General features: G+C 42.8%; 4 protein-coding genes across 4 annotated transcripts in view; 1 reads left to right on the top strand and 3 right to left on the bottom strand.

Annotated features, from left to right (window-relative positions):
• Positions 1-1,351: 1,351 nt before the first annotated feature.
• On the bottom strand, positions 1,352-9,383 carry LOC308382355 (uncharacterized protein). Its single transcript, XM_080860074.1, has 12 exons — positions 8,765-9,383; positions 8,380-8,475; positions 8,066-8,299; positions 6,567-6,726; positions 6,389-6,448; positions 5,678-6,199; positions 3,666-4,261; positions 3,286-3,381; positions 2,972-3,205; positions 2,278-2,437; positions 2,110-2,169; positions 1,352-1,929 (listed from the first exon to the last, which is right to left on the bottom strand). Exons 1-12 carry the CDS (start codon positions 9,353-9,355, stop codon positions 1,400-1,402), a joined length of 3,339 nt encoding a protein of 1,112 aa, XP_080716200.1. The 5' UTR covers positions 9,356-9,383; the 3' UTR covers positions 1,352-1,399.
• Positions 9,384-11,946: 2,563 nt separating this feature from the next.
• On the bottom strand, positions 11,947-14,744 carry ostc (oligosaccharyltransferase complex subunit). The gene is made up of 4 exons (XM_080860207.1): positions 14,548-14,744; positions 13,911-14,004; positions 13,186-13,383; positions 11,947-12,499 (listed from the first exon to the last, which is right to left on the bottom strand). The coding sequence occupies exons 1-4, from the start codon at positions 14,684-14,686 to the stop codon at positions 12,481-12,483; spliced, it is 450 nt and encodes a 149-aa protein (XP_080716333.1). The 5' UTR covers positions 14,687-14,744; the 3' UTR covers positions 11,947-12,480.
• A 1,048-nt stretch (positions 14,745-15,792) lies between these two features.
• On the bottom strand, positions 15,793-19,074 carry rpl34 (ribosomal protein L34). The gene is made up of 5 exons (XM_080860178.1): positions 19,053-19,074; positions 18,440-18,512; positions 17,717-17,816; positions 16,986-17,089; positions 15,793-15,917 (listed from the first exon to the last, which is right to left on the bottom strand). The coding sequence occupies exons 2-5, from the start codon at positions 18,502-18,504 to the stop codon at positions 15,833-15,835; spliced, it is 354 nt and encodes a 117-aa protein (XP_080716304.1). The 5' UTR covers positions 18,505-18,512; positions 19,053-19,074; the 3' UTR covers positions 15,793-15,832.
• Positions 19,075-19,403: 329 nt separating this feature from the next.
• Positions 19,404-25,557, top strand: part of trmt44 (tRNA methyltransferase 44 homolog) — a gene marked incomplete at both ends in the record, with an annotated part of 9,710 nt that continues 3,556 nt past the window's right edge. Inside the window, 7 exons of the mRNA XM_080860073.1 lie at positions 19,404-19,755; positions 19,836-19,953; positions 20,284-20,503; positions 21,379-21,447; positions 21,994-22,101; positions 22,473-22,544; positions 25,390-25,496. Coding sequence (XP_080716199.1) covers positions 19,404-19,755; positions 19,836-19,953; positions 20,284-20,503; positions 21,379-21,447; positions 21,994-22,101; positions 22,473-22,544; positions 25,390-25,496 — 1,046 coding nt within the window. The remainder of the gene's footprint in view (positions 19,756-19,835; positions 19,954-20,283; positions 20,504-21,378; positions 21,448-21,993; positions 22,102-22,472; positions 22,545-25,389; positions 25,497-25,557) is intronic.

Here is a 25,557-nt window from a genome sequence, read left to right as displayed (position 1 = left end):
ACACACACACTCACAGAAACACACACACACACAAGAACAGGGTTTTCCCCATTCTGACTATTCCACTGACTGAAAAACATTGCGTGAGAGGCTGACTATATGCCCGTTGACCTGTCACCCCCAAGGCAAGACCTGCACCCTTACTGTCAGCACATCCCCTAAAGCAAATCTTACCAGATCAGCAGGTTGTTAAAATCATTGGACTCACTGTTCAGCACAGAGACTCCTCCCATGTTAGTCTCATTTGCTCATTTATCATTATGATTCTAAACATAACATGTATTACACAGAATGTATTGAGCTTAAAAGAAGATTTATTTATTGGAAATTGAGTTGAAAAGCCTTATTTGCGTACACCTATACTACAAGAAATACCTAAAACCAACTAAAACACTTATACATTATGAAAAGCTCTTTCCATTCCACCCCCAAACATACTGACTCTTACATATGTCATGCACAGATTCAGGAAGAAAAGATAAGGGCAGAAATACCTTGACACATATCGTCGTGTGCTGACACAGAAGTGGATTATAAAAAGTTTAATCTTCAGCCATCAATTAAGAGCGCAGGGCACAAGAAAAGCCATAAATCACTTGCACTCTAAAACAGATAACTTTTTGCAAAATTCAGCCAATTTCTTATGAATTAAAATAGGTCCCTCTTGTGGTTAAAAACGTTGTTGCACAATTACATTATTGTCCTGTAGGGGGCCCCCTAGTGACATGTAATAAGTACGACTGTCACTGCATCAGGGCCGAACCATTACCATTAGTAGTGCAAAAGTCAGCAGAAATGACTAAATCAGCACACTGCCTCACCTGATTGGTCACTTAAAGTAATTTGTTTGTTTGTATGTATTTGTCAAAGGAGGAAGTGTGTAAACAGCATAATGAAGAGTAAAAACTCTGTACTCCAACCTCTTCCATGCATGCCATGCAGTAGTCTAGTTCAGTTCCCCTTACCTCACCCTTCACCCCTGACCTACAACTCCCATCTCATTGGCTAACAAATTAAAACATCATATAAACTCTTACAGTTCAATTACTTATCATATAGTAATCAAAATAAAATACCTTGAAAACATTTACAACATCAGGAACTTAGTAGAAAAGTTCACATTGGTATATAACAATACATGACCTTAGAAGGAATCATATGCAATAACAACCGTATTAATAGTTTTAATCTTTTTAATCCTATTTAGTAACCTATTCTATTTATACTATTAATGAACTTTAGAAGCATCTAGCCTTCTTTTCCAAAATACTGCAATTGTTCTTACAATTTCAACTCAAATGCAACCCCAAAGCTAGGCTAGAAGGGCTGAATGAGGAGAGAAAATGGACCTCTAACCATTCAAATTAGACATGAATGTTTTTATTCTGCTGGTATGTTGTCACTGACACAATCTGATTTTGCTGTTACTAATGTTGAGCAAGAAGCCAGGAAACAGTGGCTCAGTGAATGTGGTGTGTGTTTTGTGCAGAAGAGTCATTGTATCAGAGACACTGTAGAAAGACAGAGTTCCTGCCTTGTGATCAACATACACTCCTATTCTAGAGGTGGAGGTGGGATTATGAGGGAGTGACATGTGTTTACCATCATGTATGAATGTGTTGCCAGATGAAGTGCATTTCAAACTCCATGACTTGTTATTGCGTCCTAAAATAAGATCCCTAGCCCCTCCTTTCCTTGGGAGCCCTTTGTATGATACAGCAATGAAAACATGTCCTGACCACTCAACCTCCCAGTAGCAGTGTTTAGATACAGCTTCTCTACACAGCACCTGATGCAATGAATCAAATCTGTCTGGATGGTCAGGATATGAATGCTTCACATTAGAGCACCTGTCTACAACTCTGTTTCCCTCAGACAGTGTGAGGACAATATTAGCAGTGTTGGGATCCAGGGTTAGCTGGCAGGCATCTGAGGGAGGATAAAACATGACTCATTGAGCAGCGGTGATTAGGGACATAATAGTTTAAAATAAATGATCACTATTAATGAATTGCCATGTGCACTACCAGATAGAGCAAGGCACTATGTTCTCCTCTTGTTATTTATGTATCTGTGCATGCAGTACATATATGTGTATCATATACTTACACGCCAGGAAATCCTCTCTGGTTGAGGGCTCAGGCAGTGATAGAAAGCTAACAAGCTCTGCTGTAGAGACAAAAAGACACATATCAACAAACCATAACTTTCTTGGTCCCATCAACATTGTATTCAGAAGTGATGTTTTCAAAGTTATTATGCTAAAGCATCTCATACCAGTTTTAGAAATGTCCTTTAGTCCCTGCTGAAGTGCATCCTCTAGTTTCTCCCTGATCTGAGAAAGTCTTTCTTTTACTTCATCAAAAGACAGATCTGTGTGGACTGTTTGTCTGGATGAGTTGTCAGGAGCAGAAGAGGAACAGAGAGACTGGAAACTCTACAATGAGACAGAAAATGAGCCAAATGTAATTTAACAAACATAAACCGTCCTCCAGGCCCTACTGGAGCATTTTGGCCCAGACCAAGGCATCTAGTGCCCTGCATCATAAATATAGACACTGGAATTGGTGTGAAGAGAGGTGGTCACTTTTTAGTATAACAATTCAGGTGCAGGGCACTTTTAAGACCACTTCCATTCTGACACGTCCACACTGACATGTCTAGCTCCAGTCTAATCTTAATCAGATCAGATCTAATGTAATGCAAAATGGCACTGATGTTAGGGGTTGTATTATTTAAAAATATTACATTCATAACAAACACAATATTTCTGCTTTGGGTATTGTGTAAAGATGAGTGCCTTGGTTTTAATTTCTTCAATATTATGTTTACTTCATTACCAAAAGGCACCTGAAGGACACTGACGTTTTGACTGACAGGTAGAGCAGTCTCAACAGTGACTTTTTACAGAACTGCCTAAATAAATTAATCTCTTCTGCGATAATGCATCACATTTGAGAAGTGACAGTACCTGAAGGAAACAAATGTGGTTGTCAGTGTGCGAAAGCTGCTCCAGCTCAGCATCTCTCCTCTTCAGCTCAGCAATCTCCTGCTCCAGTTTCTCCATGAGTTCTTCAGCTCGACTCACCTCAGCCCTCTCCTGATCTCTGATCAGTTCTCTCACCTCAGAGCGTTTTCCGTCAATGGAGCGGATCATTTCAGTAAAGATCCTTTCACTGTCCTCCACTGCTGCCTCTGCAGAACTCTGTTTGGACACAAGAAAAGGCACAAGACATGAATGGCTACAGCAGTCTCCTGTTATTTCCTTTGGTTAATAAAACTCACCTGAAGAGTTTTCACAGCCTGTCTCAGGTCCTGCAGTTCATTCTCTTTTTCCTGGATTATCTGTTTGGATTTTCCCTGAGTATCACCCAACAGTTTCTGTGAACAGGCAAATCTATTAGAGTTGTTTTTTCAACATATTGAAAGAATAAATAAAATCCTGTATAAGAACTGATAAAGTCACTTTTATGATAGAAAAGGTTAGAACACACTTTGACTATTTTCATTTAACCATAACCCTGAACCCTATGTATCAAATGTGGCATTGAAATCAAGAAATGAGACCAAAAACTGAAAATAAAGTCAGAGAATCAGTGCACAATAACACATTTTAGCTGGAGGGCCTTTGTCAGTATCAGGAGTACTGTCTAAGCGAGTCTCACCTGTTTCTCAGTTCTCTCTGCTGCGACTGAGACTGTTTTATGTCCATTATGTTCATCCATGACACACAGCACACATATGCATCTCTGATCAGTACGACAGAAGACCTCGAGTAGTTTATCATGATGGGAACAGATCAGATCTTCTAGTTTACCAGCAGCTTCAATCACTTTGTGTTTCTTCCCTGGGTTGAGATCATTATGAACTCTGAAGTGAGTTTCACAGTAAGAGGACAGACACACCAGACAGGACTTGACTGCCTTTCGTTTTCTCCCAATGCAGACGTCACACTCCACTTCTCCAGGTCCAGCATAACAGTGAGCAGCTGGAGCAGCCTGGAGTCCCACAATCCTCAGCTTCTCCACCACTTCAGCCAGCATGGTGTTTCTGCCCAGAACTGGCCTTGGAGTGAAGGTCTGTCTGCACTGTGGACAGCTGTGGACTCCCTTCAGATCTTCCTGATCCAAGCAGCTCTTGATACAATCCATACAGAAACTGTGTCCACAGTTAATAGTCACAGGATCCTTCAGTAGATCTAGACAGATTGGACAGCTTAACTGGTCCTGACTTAATAAAACACTGGACTTTGCCATTTTGGGTTACTCTCTGTCTGTCTTTGTATTTTCCTCTCTCTCTCTCTCTCTCTCTCCGTTCCTGTCGTGTTGTAATCACTTCCTGACAGTCAAGTTCGAGGCAGAACTGAGTTTCGTTTCTCTGGAAAGGGCAGAGCACTGAGGGGTGGGAGTGGCTTCCTCAGTCTCTGAGAGTGGGAGGAAGTGGGAGGGGCAGCAGTGCAGAGATCACAAGAGAACAACACTACCTCAAGTTAACCCAATAAAAGGATTATGGGAAACAGGACGCATAGGAGAAATATCAAATATAATGGCATGCAGTAGGTTCAGATTATAACAAATCGTCTTCTTTCTAGAATACAAAAAACACAAGACAATGTCCTCACTTCTCTCAAAATGTAAGGACAATCATCAAGAAATACACATGGCAATAATTCTGAAAGAACTAAATAACAAAGAAACTATAGGCCTATGTCATGCACAGATTCAGGTAGAAAAGATAAGAGCAGAAATACCTTGACACATATCATCATGTGCTGACACAGAAGTGGATTATAAAAAGTTTAATCTTCAGCCATCAATCAAGAGCACAAGGCACAAGAAAAGCCATAAATCACTTGCACTCTAAAACAGAGATAACTTTTTGCAAAATTCAGCCAATTGCTTATGAATTAAAATAGGTTCCTCTTGTGGCTAAAAACGTTGTTGCACAATTACATTATTGTCCTGTAGGGGGCCCCCTAGTGACATGTAATAAGTACGACTGTCACTGCATCAGGGCCGAACCATTACCATTAGTAGTGCAAAAGTCAGCAGAAATTACTACATCAGCACACTGCCTCACCTGATTGTTCACTTAAAGTAATTTGTTTGTTTGTATGTATTTGTCAAAGGAGGAACTGTGTAGAGCATAATGAAGAGTTAAAACTCTGTACTCCAACCTCTTCCATGCATGCCATGCAGTAGTCTAGTTCAGTTCCCCTTACCTCACCCTTCACCCCTGACCTACAACTCCCATCTCATTGGCTAACAAATTAAAACATCATATAAACTCTTACATTTCAATGACTTATAGAGTAATCAAAATAAAATACCTTGAAAACATTTACAACATCAGGAACTTAGTCGAAAAGAAAAGAAAATACATTTCACATTGGTATATAACACTACCTGACCTTAACCAGGAAACATATGCAATAACAACCGTATTAATAGTTTTGAATCTCTTTAATCCTATTTATTAACCTATTCTATTTATACTACTAATGAACTTTAGGCATCTAGCCTACTTTTCCAAAAGGCTGCAATAGTTCTGTACAATTTAGCAACTCAAATGCAACCCCAAAGCTAGGATAGAAGGGCTGAATGAGGAGAGAAAATGGACCTCTATCCATTCAAATTAGACATGAATGTTTTGATTCTGCTGGTATTTTGTCACTGACACAATCTGATTTTGCTGGTATAATTGTTGAGCAAAAAGCCAGGATACAGTGGCTCAGTGAATGTGGTGTGTGTTTTGTGCAGAAGAGTCATTGTATCAGAGACACTGTAGAAAGACAGAGTTCCTGCCTTGTGATCAACATACACTCCTATTCTAGAGGTGGAGGTGGGCTTATGAGGGAGTGACATTTGTTTTTTATCATGTATGAATGTGTTGCCAGATGAAGAGCAATTCAAACTCCAAGACTTGTTATTGTGTCCTAGAAGACTATCCCTAGCCCCTCCTTTCCTTGTGAGCCCTTTGTATGATACAGCAATGAAAACATTTCCTGACCACTCAACCTCCCAGTAGCAGTGTTTAGATACAGCTTCTCTACACAGCACCTGAGAAGATGAATCAAATCTGTATGGATGGTCAGGATATGAATGTTTTACATTAGAGCACCTGTCTACAACTCTGTTTCCCTCAGACAGTGTGAGGTTATTATGAGCAGTGTTGGGATCCAGGGTTAGCTGGCAGGCATCTGAGGGAGGATAAAACATGACTCATTGAGCAGTGGTGATTAGGGACATAATGTTTTAAAATAAATGATCAATATTAATGAATTGCCATGTGCACTACCAGATAGAGCAATGCACTATGTTCTCCTCTTGTAAGTGTCTGGGTTTAAGTATTTGTGCATGCAGTACATATATGTGTATCATATACTTACACGCCAGGAAATCATCTCTGGTCATGGGCTCAGGCAGTGATAGAAAGCTAACAAGCTCTGCTGTAAAGACAAAAAGACACATATCAACAAACCATAACTTTTTTTGGTCACATCAACATTGAATTCAGAAGTGACTTCAGAAGTGTTGTCAAAGTTATTATACTAATGCATCGCATACCAGTTTTAGAAATGTCCTTTAGTCCCTGCTGGAGTGCATCCTCTAGTTTGTCCCTGAGCTGATAAAGTCTTTCTTTTACTTCATCAAAAGACAGATCTGTGTGGATCGTGTGTCTGGATGAGTTGTCAGGAGCAGAAGAGGAAGAGAGAGACTGGAAACTCTACAATGAGACAGAAAATGAGCCAAATCTAATTTAACAAACATAATCCTTCCTCCAGGCCCTACAGGAGCATTTTGGCCAGACCAAGGCATACAGTGCCCTGCATCATAAATATAGACACCAGAATTGGTGTGAAGAGGGGTGGTCACTTTTAAGTATAACAATTCAGGTGCAGGGCACTTTTACCACCACTTCCACTCTGACACGTCCACTCTGACATGTCCACATTGAACCGTCCACACTGACACGTTCACACTGACACGTCCACACTGACACGTCCACACTGACACGTCCACACTGACATGTCCACACTGACACGTCCACACTGACACGTCCACACTGACACGTCCACACTGACATGTCCACACTGACACATCCACACTGACACGTCCACTCTGACACGTCCACTCTGACACGTCTCCACTGACATGTCCACACTGACACGTCCACACTGACACGTCCACACTGACACGTCCACACTGACACGTCCACACTGATACGTCCACACTGACACGTCCACACTGATACGTCCCCACTCCACACTGATATGTTCACACTGACACGTCCACTCTGACACATACACACTGACACATCCACACTGATACGTCCCCACTCCACACTGATATGTTCACACTGACACGTCCACTCTGACACATCCACACTGACACATCCACACTGACACGTCCACACTGACACGTCCACACTGACACGTCCACACTGATACGTCCCCACTCCACACTGACACGTCCACACTGACATGTCCACACTGACACGTCCACTCTGACACGTCCACTCTGACACGTCCACACTGACACGTCCACTCTGACACGTCCACTCTGACACGTCCACTCTGACACGTCCACACTGATACGTCCCCACTCCACACTGACACGTCCACACTGACATGTCCACACTGACACGTCCACTCTGACACGTCCACTCTGACACGTCCACACTGACACGTCCACTCTGACACGTCCACACTGACACGTCCACTCTGACACGTCCACTCTGACATTTCCACACTGACATGTCTAGCTCCAGTCTAATCTTAATCAGATCAGATCTAATGTAATGCAAATAGGCACTAATGTTAGGGGTTATGCATGTAATATTTTAAATAATATAACAAGAAAATGGGGCATTGTGTAAATAAAGATGAGTGCCTTGGTTAACATTTCTTCTATATTATGTTTACCTAATTACCAAAAAGCACCTGAATAGGACACTGATGTTTTGACTGACAGATAGAGCGGTCTCAACAGTGACTTTTTACAGAACTGCATAAATAAACTAATCTCTTCTGCGATAATGCATCATATCTGAGTAGTGACAGTACCTGAAGGAAACAAATGTGGTTGTCAGTGTGTGAAAGCTGCTCCAGCTCAGCATCTCTCCTCTTCAGCTCAGCAATCTCCTGCTCCAGTTTCTCCATGAGTTCTTCAGCTCGACTCATCTCAGCCCTCTCCTGATCTCTGATCAGTTCTCTCACCTCAGAGCGTCTTCTGTCAATGGAACGGATCATTTCACTAAAGATCTTCTCACTGTCCTCCACTGCTGCCTGTGCAGAACTCTGTTTGGACACAAGACAAGACAAGAGACATAAATGGCTACAGCAGTCTCCTGTTATTTCCTCTGGTTGATACAACTCACCTGAAGAGTTTTCACAGCCTGTCTCAGGTCCTGCAGTTCATTCTCTTTTTCCTGGATTATCCGTTTGGATTTCCCCTGAGTATCACCCAACAGTTTCTGTGAACAGGTAAATCTATTAGAGTTGTGTTTTTAACATATTGACAGAAAAAACAATATCATGTATAAGTACTGATAAAGTCACGTTTATGATTAAAAAAAACAAACACTTTGACTATTTTCATTTAACCATAACCCTGAACCCTATGTATCAAATGTGGCATTGAAATCAAGAAATGAGACCTTAGCTTCAAAAACTGAAAATAAAGTCAGAGAATCAGTGCACAATTACACATTTCAGCTGGAAGGCCTTTGTCAGTATCAGGAGTACCGTCTAAGCGAGTCTCACCTGTTTCTCATTTCTCTCTGCTGCGACTGAGACCGTTTTATGTCCATTATGTTCATCCATGACACACAGCACACATATGCACCTCTGATCAGTGCGACAGAAGACCTCTAGTAGTTTATCATGATGGGAACAGATCAGATCTTCTAGTTTACCAGCAGCTTCAATCACTTTGTGTTTCTTCCCTGGGTTGAGATCATTATGAACTCTGAAGTGAGTTTCACAATAAGAGGACAGACACACCAGACAGGACTTGACTGCCTTTTGTTTTCTCCCAATGCAGACGTCACACTCCACATCTCCGGGTCCAGCATAACAGTGAGCAGCTGGAGCAGCCTGGAGTCCCACAATCCTCAGCTTCTCCACCACTTCAGCCAGCATGGTGTTTCTGCCCAGAACTGGCCTTGGTGTGAAGGTCTGTCTGCACTGTGGACAGCTGTGGACTCCCTTCAGATCTTCCTGATCCCAGCAGCCAGTGATACAATCCATACAGTAACTGTGTCCACAGGGAATAGTCACAGGATCCTTCAGTAGATCTAGACAGATAGGACAGCTGAACTGTTCCTGACTCCATACAACACTGGCCTCTGCCATTTTAGGTTACTCTCTGTCTGTCTCTGTATTTTCCTCTCTCTCTCTCCCTCTCCCTCTCTCTCCGTTCCTGTCGTTTACTGTTGTAATCTCTTCCTGACAGTCAAATTAGAGGCAGAACTGAGTTTCGTTTCTCTGGAAAGGGCAGAGCACTGAGGGGTGGGAGTGGCTTCCCAAGTCTGTGAGAGTGGGAGGAAATGGGAGCCTAGGAGGGGCAGCAGTGCAGAGATCACAAGAGAACAACACTACCTCATGTTAACCCAAGAGAAGGATTATGGGATACAGGACGCATAGGATAAATATCACATAGAAAGGCAAGCAGTAGGTTCAGATTATAACAAATTGTCTTCTTTCTAGAAACTCATATAATAAATCATTTTTTCGAGACCCTTTAGGGGTGCACAATTTTAACAATACACAAGACAATATCCTCACTTCTCTGAAAATGTTAAGACAATCATCAAGAAATACACATGGCAATAATTCTGAAAGAACTAAATAGCAAAGAAACTATACATAGCAATCCATGCATTAAGTCTCTTGATGCTTTAGTCCATTATGAGGTTGAACAAATGAGGGCCCAAAAGGTAGGCCTTCAAACAATATCCAGCCCTGGTGAAGCAACAAACAAAAACTCACACAAAAATAATTCCCTCTTCCCCTTCAAAAAAGGATCTAAAAATCAAAGTAGGCTACTGTGTATTCCTATGATCCCCAAACAGGCATTATAATGTGCACCTGACCTTTAAATATAACGTTAAAGACCTTTAACGGCCTAAATGTCAGATGTTTAACTTAGCTAATTGAAATACTGGTCGTTTATTGCTATATTCAATAGTAGTTTAGCATAATTCCAAATTGAAAGCTTGCTAAGTTAGCATTTGCCTGTTCCAACTGAAGGGACTGGTTATTTGCAATAATTCCACCTTATTTATACCTAGTATAAGTATAGTACTTTTATTGGCATTTCTTGGTGAGGGCTCTTTGTTCATACCTGGGGATGGAGGTGAGAACTCCCTTCCCCCCAGGTTGAGACAAAGGTGTCTGCAGCCATGGCCTATTTTGAATCAATGGTAACACCCCTCAAACATTATGTATATAAGAGCCTTTCTCACTAGAGATAGGTTAGATAAGCTGAAGGTGAAGCGCTGTGAGTGAGTGTGTGACTTCAAGCCTCCGTCTCACGATGGAAACCACCATCGTTCAAGAATAAACCTGAAACATGACTGACAAATCCACAGACTGAGTCTTCCAATATATAGTAGAAAACTAATTTCTATCACAACTTGTTTAAAACGTTAGCAAGCTACAGTAGGCTACTTTAACATATTATGCTATCTTACACATTTGCTTTATAGGCGATCCATTATTAAGAGGTTGTTAATGTCTTTGTTAAAAATAAAACTTCAGAATCATCTCCGTTGAAAATCCCTACAATCTGGATTTTATTGGAAATCCCTACAATCTGATTTGATAAAACATTTTATTCCATCATTATGTGGAATAAGGTAAACATATTTAGCTTCTCAGCACATTTTACAAAAAGATAATTTAAAAATCTATCCTACATAGTGTCAAGTAATTCCAAATGTAATAAAATGACTATCTAAAACTCTTGTGATATACTGTAAGAAAGCCTACTTTATGATTTTAGAATAAAAGAGTCCAAACGCATATAACATTACAAATAGCTATAAGTCTATATGGTTTAATTTGGGATGTGATTATGAAGGGGTCCTTGGAAAATATTCTGCCCTTTGAGGGGTCCCTGGCCCCATAAAGTCTGTCAACCCCTGGTCTAGTAGGACTAAATAAATGTCAGTGCATGTTCAATGCACCAAGGATGCACCAACTGTTTCCCTAATGAAAAGGTGAGGCAACAGTATCAAATCCCATTGAGGATGCACTTCTCAAATCACCCTGGTGCTGTGCTGCCTTTACTTAGTTATGTTTCCACAACATTCTCTGGCTGCACATGTAGAGGTGCATAAAGCTCAGATGAACAGTGAGCATGAAAGCCATTTCGTCCACTGGCACACCTGGGGCTAAAGCGTGCACTAGTGGGCAGCTGTAGTCCTGTTTGCCTCGGTCCAATGTGAAACCACGTGTCTCAGAGCTGTATCAGAGAGCAGGGGCAGGGGTGTAGTCCAGGGTATACGGAGTATACACACTTATTTTTCAGTCAGCATTGCGTACACCCACTTCTCAAAACAGGGCGTTTATCCTGTGCTGTAGGGGCTCCTTAATTTTTTTTGCAAAATTAAGAGTTTTCCTACTTCTCCAGAGAACACCACTGAGCAGGGGTCATGTATGCGGCTAAAGGAACACATTTGAGTGGGAGTCAGAGAGACAACACGTTCATAGGTTCAATGCTCAGGGAGTAAAGGTCCACCTGTGCAGTAAAGCAATGGGGATTAAATGCCTGCTAAAAGACTATGTATAAATACATGATCATCAGCGATGCTTGAAACAGGGAGTTGGGCCACAGGTCACAGCTCTGCTGAACTTCATAATCATATGTACACATGCATGCATGTTTGCCTTCAGATAACCTACTATCAAACATTAATAAGGCGCAGACAACAACACATGCACATAGTGGAAAGGACGTTTATTCTCATTTCTCATAGAAAAACTGCATGCATCATACACAAACACACACACACACACACACACACTTTTTAAGGTCTTCGCAGAGACATCAGTGTCTAAGAAAACAAGTGCATCTGAGGCTAAACATCACTCTGGAGAATTGCCAAAGCTTGGTCAAGTTTACACTGTCATCTACTACTGCATAACCCAGTGACCCAGTCCGCTGTATCTAGTCACAGATCTGGAGTCTGTGATGGAGGTCAAACTTGCTGAATCTACTGGATCAGAACATGGATTCTACTCAGTAAAGCACTTGGAAAAACACATTGCACACTCATACATAACCACACCCATAAACAAACACACACAGGCAGGCAGTCAGACAGAAAGCCACCGACACACACACACACACACACACACACACACACACACACACACACTTGATTACCAACAGTCTTTCATGGCACTGATGAGGTTGCCTTTGTGGCATGAACTCATCAAAATGAATCCTTAATCTGGTATGACACTGGACATCTTTATCCCATGAGGTAACCACTGCAAGAGAAAGAAAGAAAACCGGAAGTTATTTCCCTTCATTCTCAAGGATGTGCTTACACAGTACTAAATAGGGTGTGTGTGTAGTGTTCTACAACAATAGACACACACACACACACACACAGTACTAAATAGGGTGTGTGTGTAGTGTTCTACAACAATAGACACACACACACACACACACAGTACTAAATAGGGTGTGTGTGTAGTGTTCTACAACAATAGACACACACACACACACACACAGTACTAAATAGGGTGTGTGTGTAGTGTTCTACAACAATAGACACACACACACACACACACAGTACTAAATAGGGTGTGTGTGTAGTGTTCTACAACAATAGACACACACACACACACACACACACAGTACTAAATAGGGTGTGTGTGTAGTGTTCTACAACAATAGACACACACACACACACACACACACAGTACTAAATAGGGTGTGTGTAGTGTTCTACAACAGTAGACTGCCAATCACAGTTCAAGTGTATTATATTTCCTCAAAGCTTATCAGATAAGTATGACTAAAGAACATTCTTCCTGTGTCCATTTTATACTCTTGGTAAACTAATTCACTATATCGTTTTTAAACCATAGTGAACAACATTTCTTTGATGTTTACATATTATTCAGCGTGACGTAAGGTGAACGTGAGGCTTGTTGCCAGGGCGACTTACGGGAGCTTCATCCTCATGAAGACGCGGGCCATGAAGAAGCTGAGGAGCACGCTCACGAAGCCGATGAAGAGCAGCAGGAAGCGGTTGAGCTTGGGGATGTTGGGCGCGTTGGAGCGGTCCAGGATGATGAAGCCCAGCCCGCCCATGGTGAAGAGGAAGCTGGAGGCCAGACCCTCCATGATGTACTGCCCGTTCACCCTGGAAGGAAGGAGCAGGGATCAGAACCAGACACAACACACACACAACACAACACAACACAACACACACCACACACACACACGCACCACACACACACACACACCACACACACTGCCCTGCAATGAATTTAAGATAAGGAGCTAAAAAACAGGGTTACACTGGTATGCTCAATAGTGAAGCATTTATTGTTATTTATTAAGAATTATTCTGAAAGCACACTTAAAAACACCCTTTCGGTAACTAATCTAGAGCATTAGAAACACTTTGCTAATATTTTTGCTAAAACCATACACTGAGCAAAGTGGATTCAACCAAGATAGCTGGTCTGAAGAGGAATTTGGCGATTCCATATAACAATGAGAAGCTTTACTTTATGAACACGGCCTTAATGTACCCGACTGTACAAACGAAGGAATGGAAAATGTATCAATCTATGCCAATACAAAGGTGTCAGGTGTAGTAGTCCTGTAGAAGATGTTTTGGAACAACTGGAGATAAGCCGGCGTCAGGTTACTGATCAGACTCACCTGTAGGCCAGAAAAGCCACGGGTCTCTGATGGCCGTGCTCATCCGTCATCGAGCCAACACTTGGTGGTTCAACAATCACATCATAAATTATGCCTGCAAATAATATAATGCAATTAAATTAATAATGCTAGTATGCGCTACCATACTTTGGCAATACTCAATCCGCTTTACGTCCTACCGTTACGATGAAATGTTTTCAGACTATACATGTAACATTGAAAGGAGGCTTAAGATATGCTACCGTTGGGCATACACGCTTTACTCTCATCTCAACGATAAATGCCAGAAACACCTCTAAACCGTTACCGTCTATGCTCTGAACAGATATACCAAACTAAAAACTAAACTGACTACAGAATCAGTGCACTGCGTAGCTATCCTCCTTGCGCAGATCATATTTGAGCCAGACTGCTAGGCTAACAGCACCAGGCTAAACTGCCTTTACGGAAAATGCAAAAACAACACAGCAACTCTGTTAAACCATATGTAGCGTGGCTTGGCACCTATCTTACTATACTTCGTATTAAACACAGTTGTTTATTTCAAATTCACCAATTGAATAAATGACATTAAAGCATAACCAGGATAATTGCAGCTAGCTAACAAGCTAGCAACTCTGCATTCAAGATAACTTACCCCCGGTGATGAGAAAGTATGACACAATGACCACTGCATACACGGTCATAGCAGAAGGCATATGTAGCCATGAAGGCTTCTTTAGCTTGATATTTGGACATTCTAACACAGAAAACGGGAGACTGTATAACGTTTCCATTTTTTGGATGAATTCCTGCACTAACGCTGCTATCACTCAAGACAGCCTGCGGAATGATGAAGCGTCAAAGCAAACTCCTCTACGCCGACGTGTCCAGGAAGTGCCGTGAAATTTTGGATTCATTGGAATTCAATTCAAAAGTACACACACAACAAACATGGGATGACATTTGACAATTTGGAGAACTGTGTCAAAAAAATAATTTACTGAGGCGTGCTCACATAGATCTATCAGAAATGTTTTTGACTAAATATTCAAAGCCCTCTTCCAAGGCGTTATAATCTGACGTCATAAGAGCGCGACAACTGAAACAGCTGAGCTGTTCGTCCCACAGACATCATATAGGTGTCTATATGATGTCTATGGTTCGTCCACTGTGGCTCAACACCTAGCGGGCAGAAAAATGCCCTGCACTCAAGATATAAAGTTACACGGAACATTTGGCTGGGCAATACTTACAGGTACTCTATAAGATGCTGGCAAGCACTTTCACTTATTTCATATATTTGGATATCTTCCATTTTGTATGTGGAAAACCTCTCCTGGTGGTGAGGGGACCACAGCAGAAACGGGTCCATGCTCCTCACCTAATCAACATATCCACACTGCTCTTACAAAGCTACATTACGTGTGATAAAATACTGCCTAACCCTTAGCAGCTAAGAGAGCAGATGGCACATAAGCAGAGGAAGCCAATGGAGACAAGCACAGGCAACCTACCCATGAAGGGCAGAGCGCTCATGTTCCTGATATGTTGAGAAGTTATGTTAGAGACTACACTATTAAAACTTGTGTGTTGCTATTTCTTCAGCAGTTAAGTTTGCGTAAAGTCAATTTCAAATGATTCAGTAACAGTTTCATCTTTCCTTTACTCCCTTGACAACACATTGAGCCCAAAGACAAATGTCAGTAGATTATTATTATTTTTTTTAAGAATTCATTGACTTGAGAAAGTTACACATTCAAAGCCCTGAGAAAACTTGCTTGTAAAACACATACTGATGAATTAATAAGAAAATCATTCAGTTGTATGACCACACTGTTCATCTTTTATCAGATCTTACCAGTCAGAAAATCACAGTCACAAACACAGCAGGAGACATTGATCTGGTTCCCACATTTTATTGCGGCAGTACAAACAGACATTTACTTTGACTTCTGGCTCTGTGCCTGTGCCTTCAGCACTTTGACGACGATCTTCTGCTCCTCGATGAGGAAGGCACGCTTGATCCTGGAGAAGAGAAAAGACAGGGGTGTCAGAATGGGCAATCCTTTAAAAGATGGCACTAGAAGACATACAAGGAGGAACTATCTACGAATGTGGCGTTAAGTGCAGTTCAGAAATTACTGTAATTACTGAACCCAAGAATTCTCTCATGGAGAAAAAAAAAATCATAATCACTTGTCAATATTGAAATCACAATTATTCAAACGATTAATTTTGAGTTTGAAAACATGATGCATTTATTTACTGAGAACTTCCCATTCAAAGTGAATGATAGGTGGCTCAGACACATCGCAAATCCTCTCGAACATATTTCTATACAATAATAAGCTTCTTACATTGTACAACAGCTACATCTCGTAACTTTATCAAAATATAAGTCCCCCATCTTTTTTCTTGCTTCGTGCTCTTGATACGTGGCCATAAACGTGATTTGATTGGCTAGAGCCTGTGCTGTCGTATTTGATTTCCTGATGCCACATGCTAGTTAAATATTGAACTCCCTCTCACCGCATTGAATGCTTTTGGGGATGGACTGAATTGCGCAAATAAATAGTTTCAACTTGATTATACGAGTTTGGAGATTGCTTGTCCCAAGAAACGAAATTTGATAAATTGCACAGCCATAATTAGGCACTTTACTAGAATACCAATACTCCACTCTTGCAACAATCTACCTGTAAATACTCCTTATACCCCTAAACCAATACATGTTTACATCTCCCAAAGTGTACAATAAAGGCATCCAAAGCTTCATGCGAGGACAAGAACTGGGCCCTGGCATGTTGATTGGCTGGAAATGTTTATGGCTTGGTCAAAGCAGTAGGTTTCCCATTAACAGTTAAAGACTGTAAAAACAAGTTTTTTTAAGCACACACTGAACCAAAGCTAGATGACTGAATTCGGCAAAACGTCTGTTTAATTGTCCGTGTAAATGTTAGACCGTACTTTCAACTGAAATCAGTCAGCCGAGTTAGAAGCAGGAAGAGACAGACATTTTTTCAATGCAGCAGGCGCCACAAGCAGGTAAGAAACGAAAGCTATGTCACTTGAATTGAAAGTAGAGCATCCTACCTGTCGCGCACACACTTGGCACACATAGAGCCACCATATGCTCTGTTGACGTGCTTCTTGGTCTTGGACAGCCTCATCAGGACCTGAGGTCTAACAGCGCGGACCTAAAAAAAACACAGACAAACCAAACATTAGCCAGCTGATGAGGCATCCATCACTAATGACAAAGGTGCACAACTATTGACGAGCAGTATCAACTTGTGGAATCATCTCTTATTTAAGCACCATGTCCTTGCATCAATATTAAAACCCTGACGTGACTTCATGTGAAACAAATGTTTCCAGTGACTGCCTATAAACACGCAAACTTTTTTTTTTTTTTCATTTTTATTACATTTTTAGTAAGCTGTTGCAGCAAACAAAACTCATGCAAATCCAAATAACACTAAAGATGTACTAGCCACTTCTCTAAAAGTGCAAGTTGCATATCTACCACCTCTACAGACATCCCCAGTACAATCAGTTCAGCCAAACGCTCCTGATGTCCATGTGGCTTGAATCTCTTGCTACACAAACGTGGTCCAGATAACCATTTTACTGTTACCAAAAGAGCTAAAGTAAGATGCACTTGTGTTTCACTGCCACGTCATAATTCTCATGCAGTTCCACGACTGTTGCACAGAGGCATTTCATAGACAGTCGATTCATGAAAACATTTATTTATTTAAAGCCTGACCCAGGATCAGGACTTTGGGTAAGTCTACATGATACACTCATGTTGTGGTACTTACACCACGCAGTCTTCCTGGGCAGATGCCACATGCTGACTTGGGAGCCTTGCCGGTTTTCTTGGTGTACAAGTAAACGATGCGGTTTCCTGGTGTCCGGGACCTGTAAAGGATACATAGTTTGGTTAAGCTCCATAACAGGAAGTTTGGTTACAACAGTACGTTGGGTTCAACATTCAAACCTAATGCAAGAACTTGCTCGATTAGTCTTTCATATTTACAAAAGGGATAAAACCAGACAACAGTTTGAAATCCAGCAGAAATACCTGACAAGGTCCTGCCTTACCACTACCTTTGTCGGACAGACCATAAAGACTCATCAACCCAATTGAGCCAGACAAGACAGCGTGGTTGTAAGCTGCAACCATGGTTAGGAACCAATAACCTTTTCATCACCTCACTAAAACCAACTTGGGCTACCAACCAACCAGGTAGAAATTAACCAGCACACAAGCATGCCAATGCACTTGTATCTCAGCCTCTAACAATGAATGATCATCTGCTCTCTCATCCATACACACACACAATTATACTAGGAGGCATTTTAATACGAACATACAACAGACCTAAAGACATGGTGGTAAAGCCCACTTCACGCCATACCACAAATCAATACAATCACATTCAGGCCGGTTTTACCAGCTGAGAGTCCTTGCAGGTGAATCACAACACACTAAAACTGAAATTAACATTAAAGCATAGCGTATTTTGTAAGAAGGTACTTACAGCCTGGTCTTGTTTGAAGCGGTGTTGTAGGACAACCTACGGCGGTAAGTCAGGCGCTGCACCATGTTTGTATCTGAGATGGGGGGAAAAAGACGTTAGTTTATCAAAACTTTAAACACTCACTAGTTCTTGTAAATATGTACGTATCTAACGCTTGACACACTGAACATTTCCACGTGAGAACGGGTATCCTAAATAATTATGATATTGGCTAACAGAGTGCTAACCATTCAGAAACACGAACAACCCGCTACCGTACAGCTAACAGCAACAGACTTAACAGGTAACCGCAGAAAACAAATACGTCTCACGATACAAATGTGAAGCTTTAATGTGTCCGAACACAGTTTTAAGTCTAACTTGAAGTCCCTGCATGCAGTTATCTATCTTAGAAGGGCCTCTCGTATTGCTAAGGCGCATAACTCTCAGCATGAAGTACTAGGCAAAAATGATACATTGCTAATGTTCACATTTGTTAAATACCATCACCTACTTATTCTGCAATCTGTATTCTATTAATATAACAACAAAAATAACAAATGGGACTATTTGGAAAGGCTGATTATCTTGGATAACTTAGACTTAATTTTCCGTAAAAAGGGGTCCGCCATACCTGCAATCGCCGCAAACGGAAGAGGAAGGACATAGCGCGAGAGTTGAAAGTTGAAGACCCTGCAACACAGGAAGTATTCCTTCAGTATTCTGTATAAAAGTTTTGTTCCCTGGCTATTTATTAACCTGTTTTGTCTTCACAAAAGCTAATATCTATTATTACCAAAACACGTTCGTTTTAAATAAAGAAACTATAAATGGTCTTCATCAGGTACATTATACAAGATGTGTTTGTAAACAATAATACTTTTATTTTGAACTTTAAAAGTTGCAATGCAGTTATCACATGGTTTACGCTCTCTGTGAATGATGGCAGCATTGAAGTTGTGTTGTCTCATACATTGCTGAAAACATGTCAAAACAGTTTGAAATCAAGTTAAGCGATGAATTCAACGGTATGCCAGATGGGTTTTGGTCTGCGGTGGACGTTTGGATAAAGAAGCCCCATGTTGTTAATAAGCGACTCTGTGGCGCTACACAGACTGAAGACAGAGACATAGACATCAGAGAACTGGAGGATTTCGTATCCAAATTGACTAAGTGTGGCACCGATGAACTCAGCGAAGTTGTCTCCCTTTTGGACAGTAGTACACACCATGATACAGACCACCCAGTACACAGACAGTGGTCTCTCTCAGTCAGGACAATTATCCCTAAGGTGAACACATACGGGACCAACGTACACAAAGAAATTATAGTCAAAGGTAAGGCTCTATTCTGTGAACATTTGCTTTAGCCAGCATACCAATTATATGCCAATCTGATGTATTTATTTCCCTTCCAGATATTGGAAGACAACGTGTGATATTTTTGCCTATTGAGCAGGAAAATGGTGATGTTCATCTGCTCAGGAAAAGCAACATATACCACATTCAGCTACAGGGGGTAACAAATGAGGAGTGGTGAGTTTAAATACAGTTGCAATTATTTATTTTCATTCGTGTGAACTATTTGTGCAAAGCATTATTTATCTTAAACACACATGGCTGTGTGGTAGTTGCAAGAGAGATAGCTTCAACCTTTTTATTTTAGGAAAATCAGTTGGACACCTATTCGAGCAGCAACCCCAAACTATGACGGCTGCAATCAGCCTATTTTTAACCAAACACCACCTTTAAAAATATGTCAAAATGCTGAGAAGCTTGGTGCAATGACATCCCACCCCCCAATGAGACCTACAGACTCCTTGTTCCAGAGCCAACAGCTCACAGAATCATCTTCTCCTCCACCAGGATGCTGTCGCTCCACGTGCTCCACCCCGAGGAGTGGCTTTGCGACGGCGTGGCCTACCCCAAACTGCCCTGGCTGGGTCGCGAGCTCCTGCCCAAGCTGGCCCGCTGGGCCACGGAGACCCGCAGCAGCGAGTTCAAGAGCACCCTCTCCCTCATCCCCGTGGAGAAGTACAGCCTCTGCTACCAGCAGCTCAAGGACAAGTACAAGGACATGGTCAAGGTGAGGGGATGGAGCTTGGATGTACCCAGGAACCGAAGCACTCACACACACACACACACACACACCCACACACACGCTGTACCCAGGAACAGAAGCACTCACACACTCACACACACACACACACACACACACACACACACACACACACACACACACACACACACACACACACACACACACATGTGGATGATGGATGCGGAGCTTAGGCTGCGTCCCAGCAGAGCACACCAGGCAGGAAGGGTCACAGCCTGTGCCAGATTAGAGACAGGGTCGGACTCATTCTAGAAGCTTCTGCTTTATGGGATAGCACTGGTAGTGTTATGGTTACGGTGGAGTTGGATGTCTTTATGGGATAGCGCTGGTAGTGTTATGGTTACGGTGGAGTTGGATGTCTTTATGGGATAGCGCTGGTAGTGTTATGGTTAAAGTGGAGTTGGAGTCCTTTATAGGATAGTGCTGGTAGTGTTATGGTTAAGGTGGAGTTGTAGTCCTTTATAGGATAGTGCTGGTAGTGTTATGGTTACGGTGGAGTTGGGTGCCTTTATGGGGTAGCACTGGTAGCATTACTTCTGTACTTGGCACTGCATGTATACTGGATTGAAGAAAATTGGATTTGGAGCAAATGGAGCTGTTTTCCCCCGTCCTCTGCTGTGCCGTTATGAAACTGAGAAAAAAGAGAATCGGAGAGAAATTAAGAATTCCATGAATAATGAAATGATAAAGATGAACCAGAAACTGTCTGTATAGTCTGTAGATGACTGTATTTTTCCTCAGGTCTGGTGGCATTTTAGTGGGACAATCCTTCATCTCTAATGTCTTGAGCATTCTATCTGTAGCTGGGGCTGGGATTCATTGAATTCATTCCTCTCCTCCAGGTTTGGCCTGAAGTCACTGATCCAGAGAAGTTTGTCTATGAAGATGTGGCCATCGCCACGTATCTGTTGGTACGTAAGTGCATTCTCCTGCCTGGGCCCAGCGACAGCAGGGCCGCATCAGGGCCAGACCAGGGCCAGACCAGGGCCGGCTTCATGCCACTGTCCTCTAGTTTAATTCAGTGTTCAATTCAGCTCCGTTGTTATGTATGTATTTATTGATGTAGCACCATTAGCAATTTAAATGATCTCGAGGGGGGACCACACTGGACTCAAGGCCTGGGCCCCCCTCTGAATCATCACACCGTCGACAACGGCAGAGAAAAATTCCTTTTCACAGGGAGAAACCTTGAAGAGGGGAGCCATCTGCTTAAGGGCGGCGAAGGAAAACCATCGATGAGAAGATGGGTGGGAGAGCGAGGGCTAGAGAGAGAGAGAGGAAGAGGAAGAGGAGAGATGATGAATTAGCCTCAGCTCTCGACTCGCTGTGTTTATGTGTCAGTGCACTCTGTCGAAGGTCACCCTTGAGCTGATCATCGGCTGGGGTTATTTTCGTGTGCTGTAGGCACAGACCCGACCTGGTTGAATGATGAATGGTTTGGGCGATTGATTCCTCAGGTCATGTGGGAAGAGGAGCGTGGTGAGAAGGGACTGACAGCCAAACAGTCTTTTGTGGACCTTGGCTGTGGCAATGGACTCCTGGTTCACATTCTGATCAACGAAGGGGTACGTGTCGCATCACACTCATAGACCTGCACCTTCAAGTGTAAAAACAAAAACAAGCAAAGTAGGTCATATGGCTGCAAAATAATGAGCCACAATATGGATGATCGATCAAGTTGAAGATGATTGCACATGTAGTATTGATTCCTCAGTTAGACCCACCAGAGAGCAGCAGAAACAGATTGTGATGTGATGCCGATCATTTCATAGTGATAGTTTAAAGTGTGATACTACTGATAGAGTTGACGGAGATACAGTTGATAATGTGACAGAGGGGCAGTGATGACCACTGTCAAAGCCACGGGAAGTTTAGCTGTTCTGTTCAGTTCTCCGATTCTATGTTTCGGCTACACTGTTCCATTCTTCCTTTGCAGCATCCGGGAAAGGGCATTGACGTGCGCAAACGCAAGATCTGGGACATGTACGGCCCAGACACGATTCTAGAGGTGAGTTGCCATAGCAACCTGTATAAGCATTGGAAAAAAACGTGCTTATCTTATAATCATAACGTTATGGTGGCACAATGCATGGGGGAGTAGCCTATAGCATGGATGGTACTGGCCTGCTATGTGTTGGGCTTCTTCACATGCTAAACCATTTAGAGTCTTGTGTGTCTTTAAAGATGTTACGTTTTTTTTTTGTGTCTGCTGGATGTCTGGCACTGACGAGGTACTCAAAATGATCTAAAATGTATAAACTTACTTACGAGACGGAAGGTTGTTGCGGGGGCTATTCTGACGTGCCCACTCTGGGGGATGGACAACAGGCAGAGAATGCATTATGAAGGTTTGCACTTGAGTGCTTCGGTTCCTGGGTACAGCGTGTGTGTGTGTGTGTGTGTGTGTGTGTGTGTGTGTGTGTGTGTGTGTGTGTGTGTGAGTGCTTCTGTTCCTGGGTACAGCTTGTGTGTGTGTGTGTGTGTGTGTGTGAGTGTGTGAGTGCTTCTGTTCCTGGGTACAGCTTGTGTGTGTGTGTGTGTGTGTGAGTGTGTGAGTGTGTGTGTTTGTGTGAGTGCTTCTGTTCCTGGGTACAGCTTGTGTGTGTGTGTGTGTGTGTGTGTGAGTGCTTCTGTTCCTGGGTACAGCTTGTGTGTGTGTTTGTGTGTGTGTGTGTGTGTGAGTGTGTGAGTGCTTCTGTTCCTGGGTACAGCTTGTGTGTGTGTGTGTGTGTGTGTGTGTGTGTGTGTGTGAGTGTGTGTGTGTGTGAGTGTGTGAGTGCTTCGGTTCCTGGGTACAGCTTGTGTGTGTGTGTGTGTGTGTGTGTGTGTGAGTGTGTGAGTGCTTCTGTTCCTGGGTACAGCTTGTGTGTGTGTGTGTGTGTGTGTGTGTGTGAGTGTGTGAGTGCTTCTGTTCCTGGGTACAGCTTGTGTGTGTGTGTGTGTGTGTGTGTGTGTGTGTGTGTGTGTGAGTGTGTGAGTGCTTCGGTTCCTGGGTACAGCTTGTGTGTGTGTGTGTGTGTGTGTGTGTGTGTGTGTGTGTGTGAGTGTGTGAGTGCTTCGGTTCCTGGGTACAGCTTGTGTGTGTGTGTGTGTGTGTGTGTGTGTGTGTGTGTGTGTGTGTGAGTGTGTGAGTGCTTCGGTTCCTGGGTACAGCCTGTTCTGTGTCCTGAGGAGCCTTTCTCCCTCTGTCTCGTCTCTGTCTTACCTTCACCTCACCTGCTCTCTTTCCATCACGTGGTCTGTTTTTCTTTATCTCATGTTCTTCGTCTTGTTCCCTCTCTCACTCACTCACTCACTCACTAACTCTCACACGCACACACACACCCTCTCTCTCTCTCTCTTTGTCCCTCTCTCTTTGTCCCTCTCTCTTTCTCTGTCTCACTCCTTCTTTCTCTTTCTGTCCGTGTAATTGGTCTTCCCCCTCCTAAAACTGCCCACTGCCATGGCAGCCCATCGTAACACCATCTCACACTCTCTCACACACACGGACACACACACACACACACACACACACACACACACACACACACACACACACACACACACACACACGCGTAACACAATCTATATTTCATGATGTTGCTCCAGTAAAGGGTGTGCTTTGGGAAGTCTGAGCCTATAGACCCGGTTCAGTCCTACAGCATTGCCACCGTGCCTCTCCATAGAACATGTGCTTATAGACCCGGTTCAGTCCTACAGCATTGCCACTGTGCCTCTCCATAGAACATGTGCTTATAGACCCGGTTCAGTCCTACAGCATTGCCACCGTGCCTCTCCATAGAACATGTGCTTATAGAACCGCTTCAGACCTACAGCATTGCCACCGTGCCTCTCCATAGAACAGAGCCTACAGACAGACAGACAGATAGGCAGGCAAACAGATAGTTTGATAGATAGATGTATACGGTGCCTTGCAGAAGTATTTAACCCCGGTGAAAGTTATCCGTTTTATGCAAAAGATACTTGGACGTATTTTCCCAATTAGTGTTTTCATTGTGAACACTTAGAGTGTAGTGTATCTCGAAAGGGTAAATAACTTATTTCTCTACTAAAATTAAAAACAAGTACATTCAAAACTCAAATATTCTGCTTGCTTAAGTATTCAACCCCAGTACATAAATACTTGGTATTTTTCCCCCATAATTTTTGGTAGAATTGATATAGATGATCTTGGTTGATGGGACGGCGGTCTTGTTGCTTTACTCCTGGGCCTGTGGTCCCTCTCCCAAGCCTTAGTTTTACGACAGACTGCAACAGGGTTTCTGGTGATATTGCATAGAATTGATTTCCATTGGTTCATCTCCCAGTTCCTGCATGTGATCAGACTCCCCACAGCATGAGGTTATTTTGATTGTGAACATGGGCCTGTGCTAGCATGACTAAGAACCCTCCCCCCCCCCCCCCCCCCCCCCAAACGTCTAAACGAAATACTTGAGGTGAAATTACTTCTCCAGCTGGTCGGGGGATTTATTTCTCAGATCCATCTCGGAGCATTCTAATACGGGATTATTTGTAATGAAGATTGATTAAGGTTCCTGGCGACACCGATGCCTCCGTCAGACCCCAATTTCGGAGGTGTGAGGAGGGATCAACAATGCTGTCTGCATTCTTCTATCAGGCCTGCGAATGAATGATTCAGAAAGTCATTACGCCCACTGCGGTCAGCCTTAATGAAATGGACCCCCCTGCTTGGCTGTGTGTGTGTGTGTGTGTGTGTGTGTGTGTGTGTGTGTGACTGTGTGTGTGTGTGTGACTGTGTGTGTGTGACTGTGTGTGGGTGTGTGTGTGTGTGTGTGTGTGTGTGTGTGTGTGTGTGTGTGTGTGTGTGTGTGTGTGGTGGTTGGCTATTTTAGGAGGCGGCGATCTCGCCGGGCGAAGGCTGCCTGTTCCCCCACGCTGACTGGCTGATTGGAAACCACTCTGATGAGCTCACACCCTGGATACCCCTCATCGCAGCCAGGCAAGTCAGCTTGTGTGTGTGTGTGTGTGTGTGTGTGTGTGTGTGGAATTGAAACATGGGA

This window comes from Sprattus sprattus, assembly GCF_963457725.1.
Source record: "Sprattus sprattus genome assembly, chromosome: 21".
Taxonomy (NCBI): Eukaryota; Metazoa; Chordata; class Actinopteri; order Clupeiformes; family Clupeidae; genus Sprattus; species Sprattus sprattus.
The sequence above is the reverse complement of the archived record's forward strand: the minus strand, read 5'-3'. Positions and strand labels throughout refer to the sequence as shown.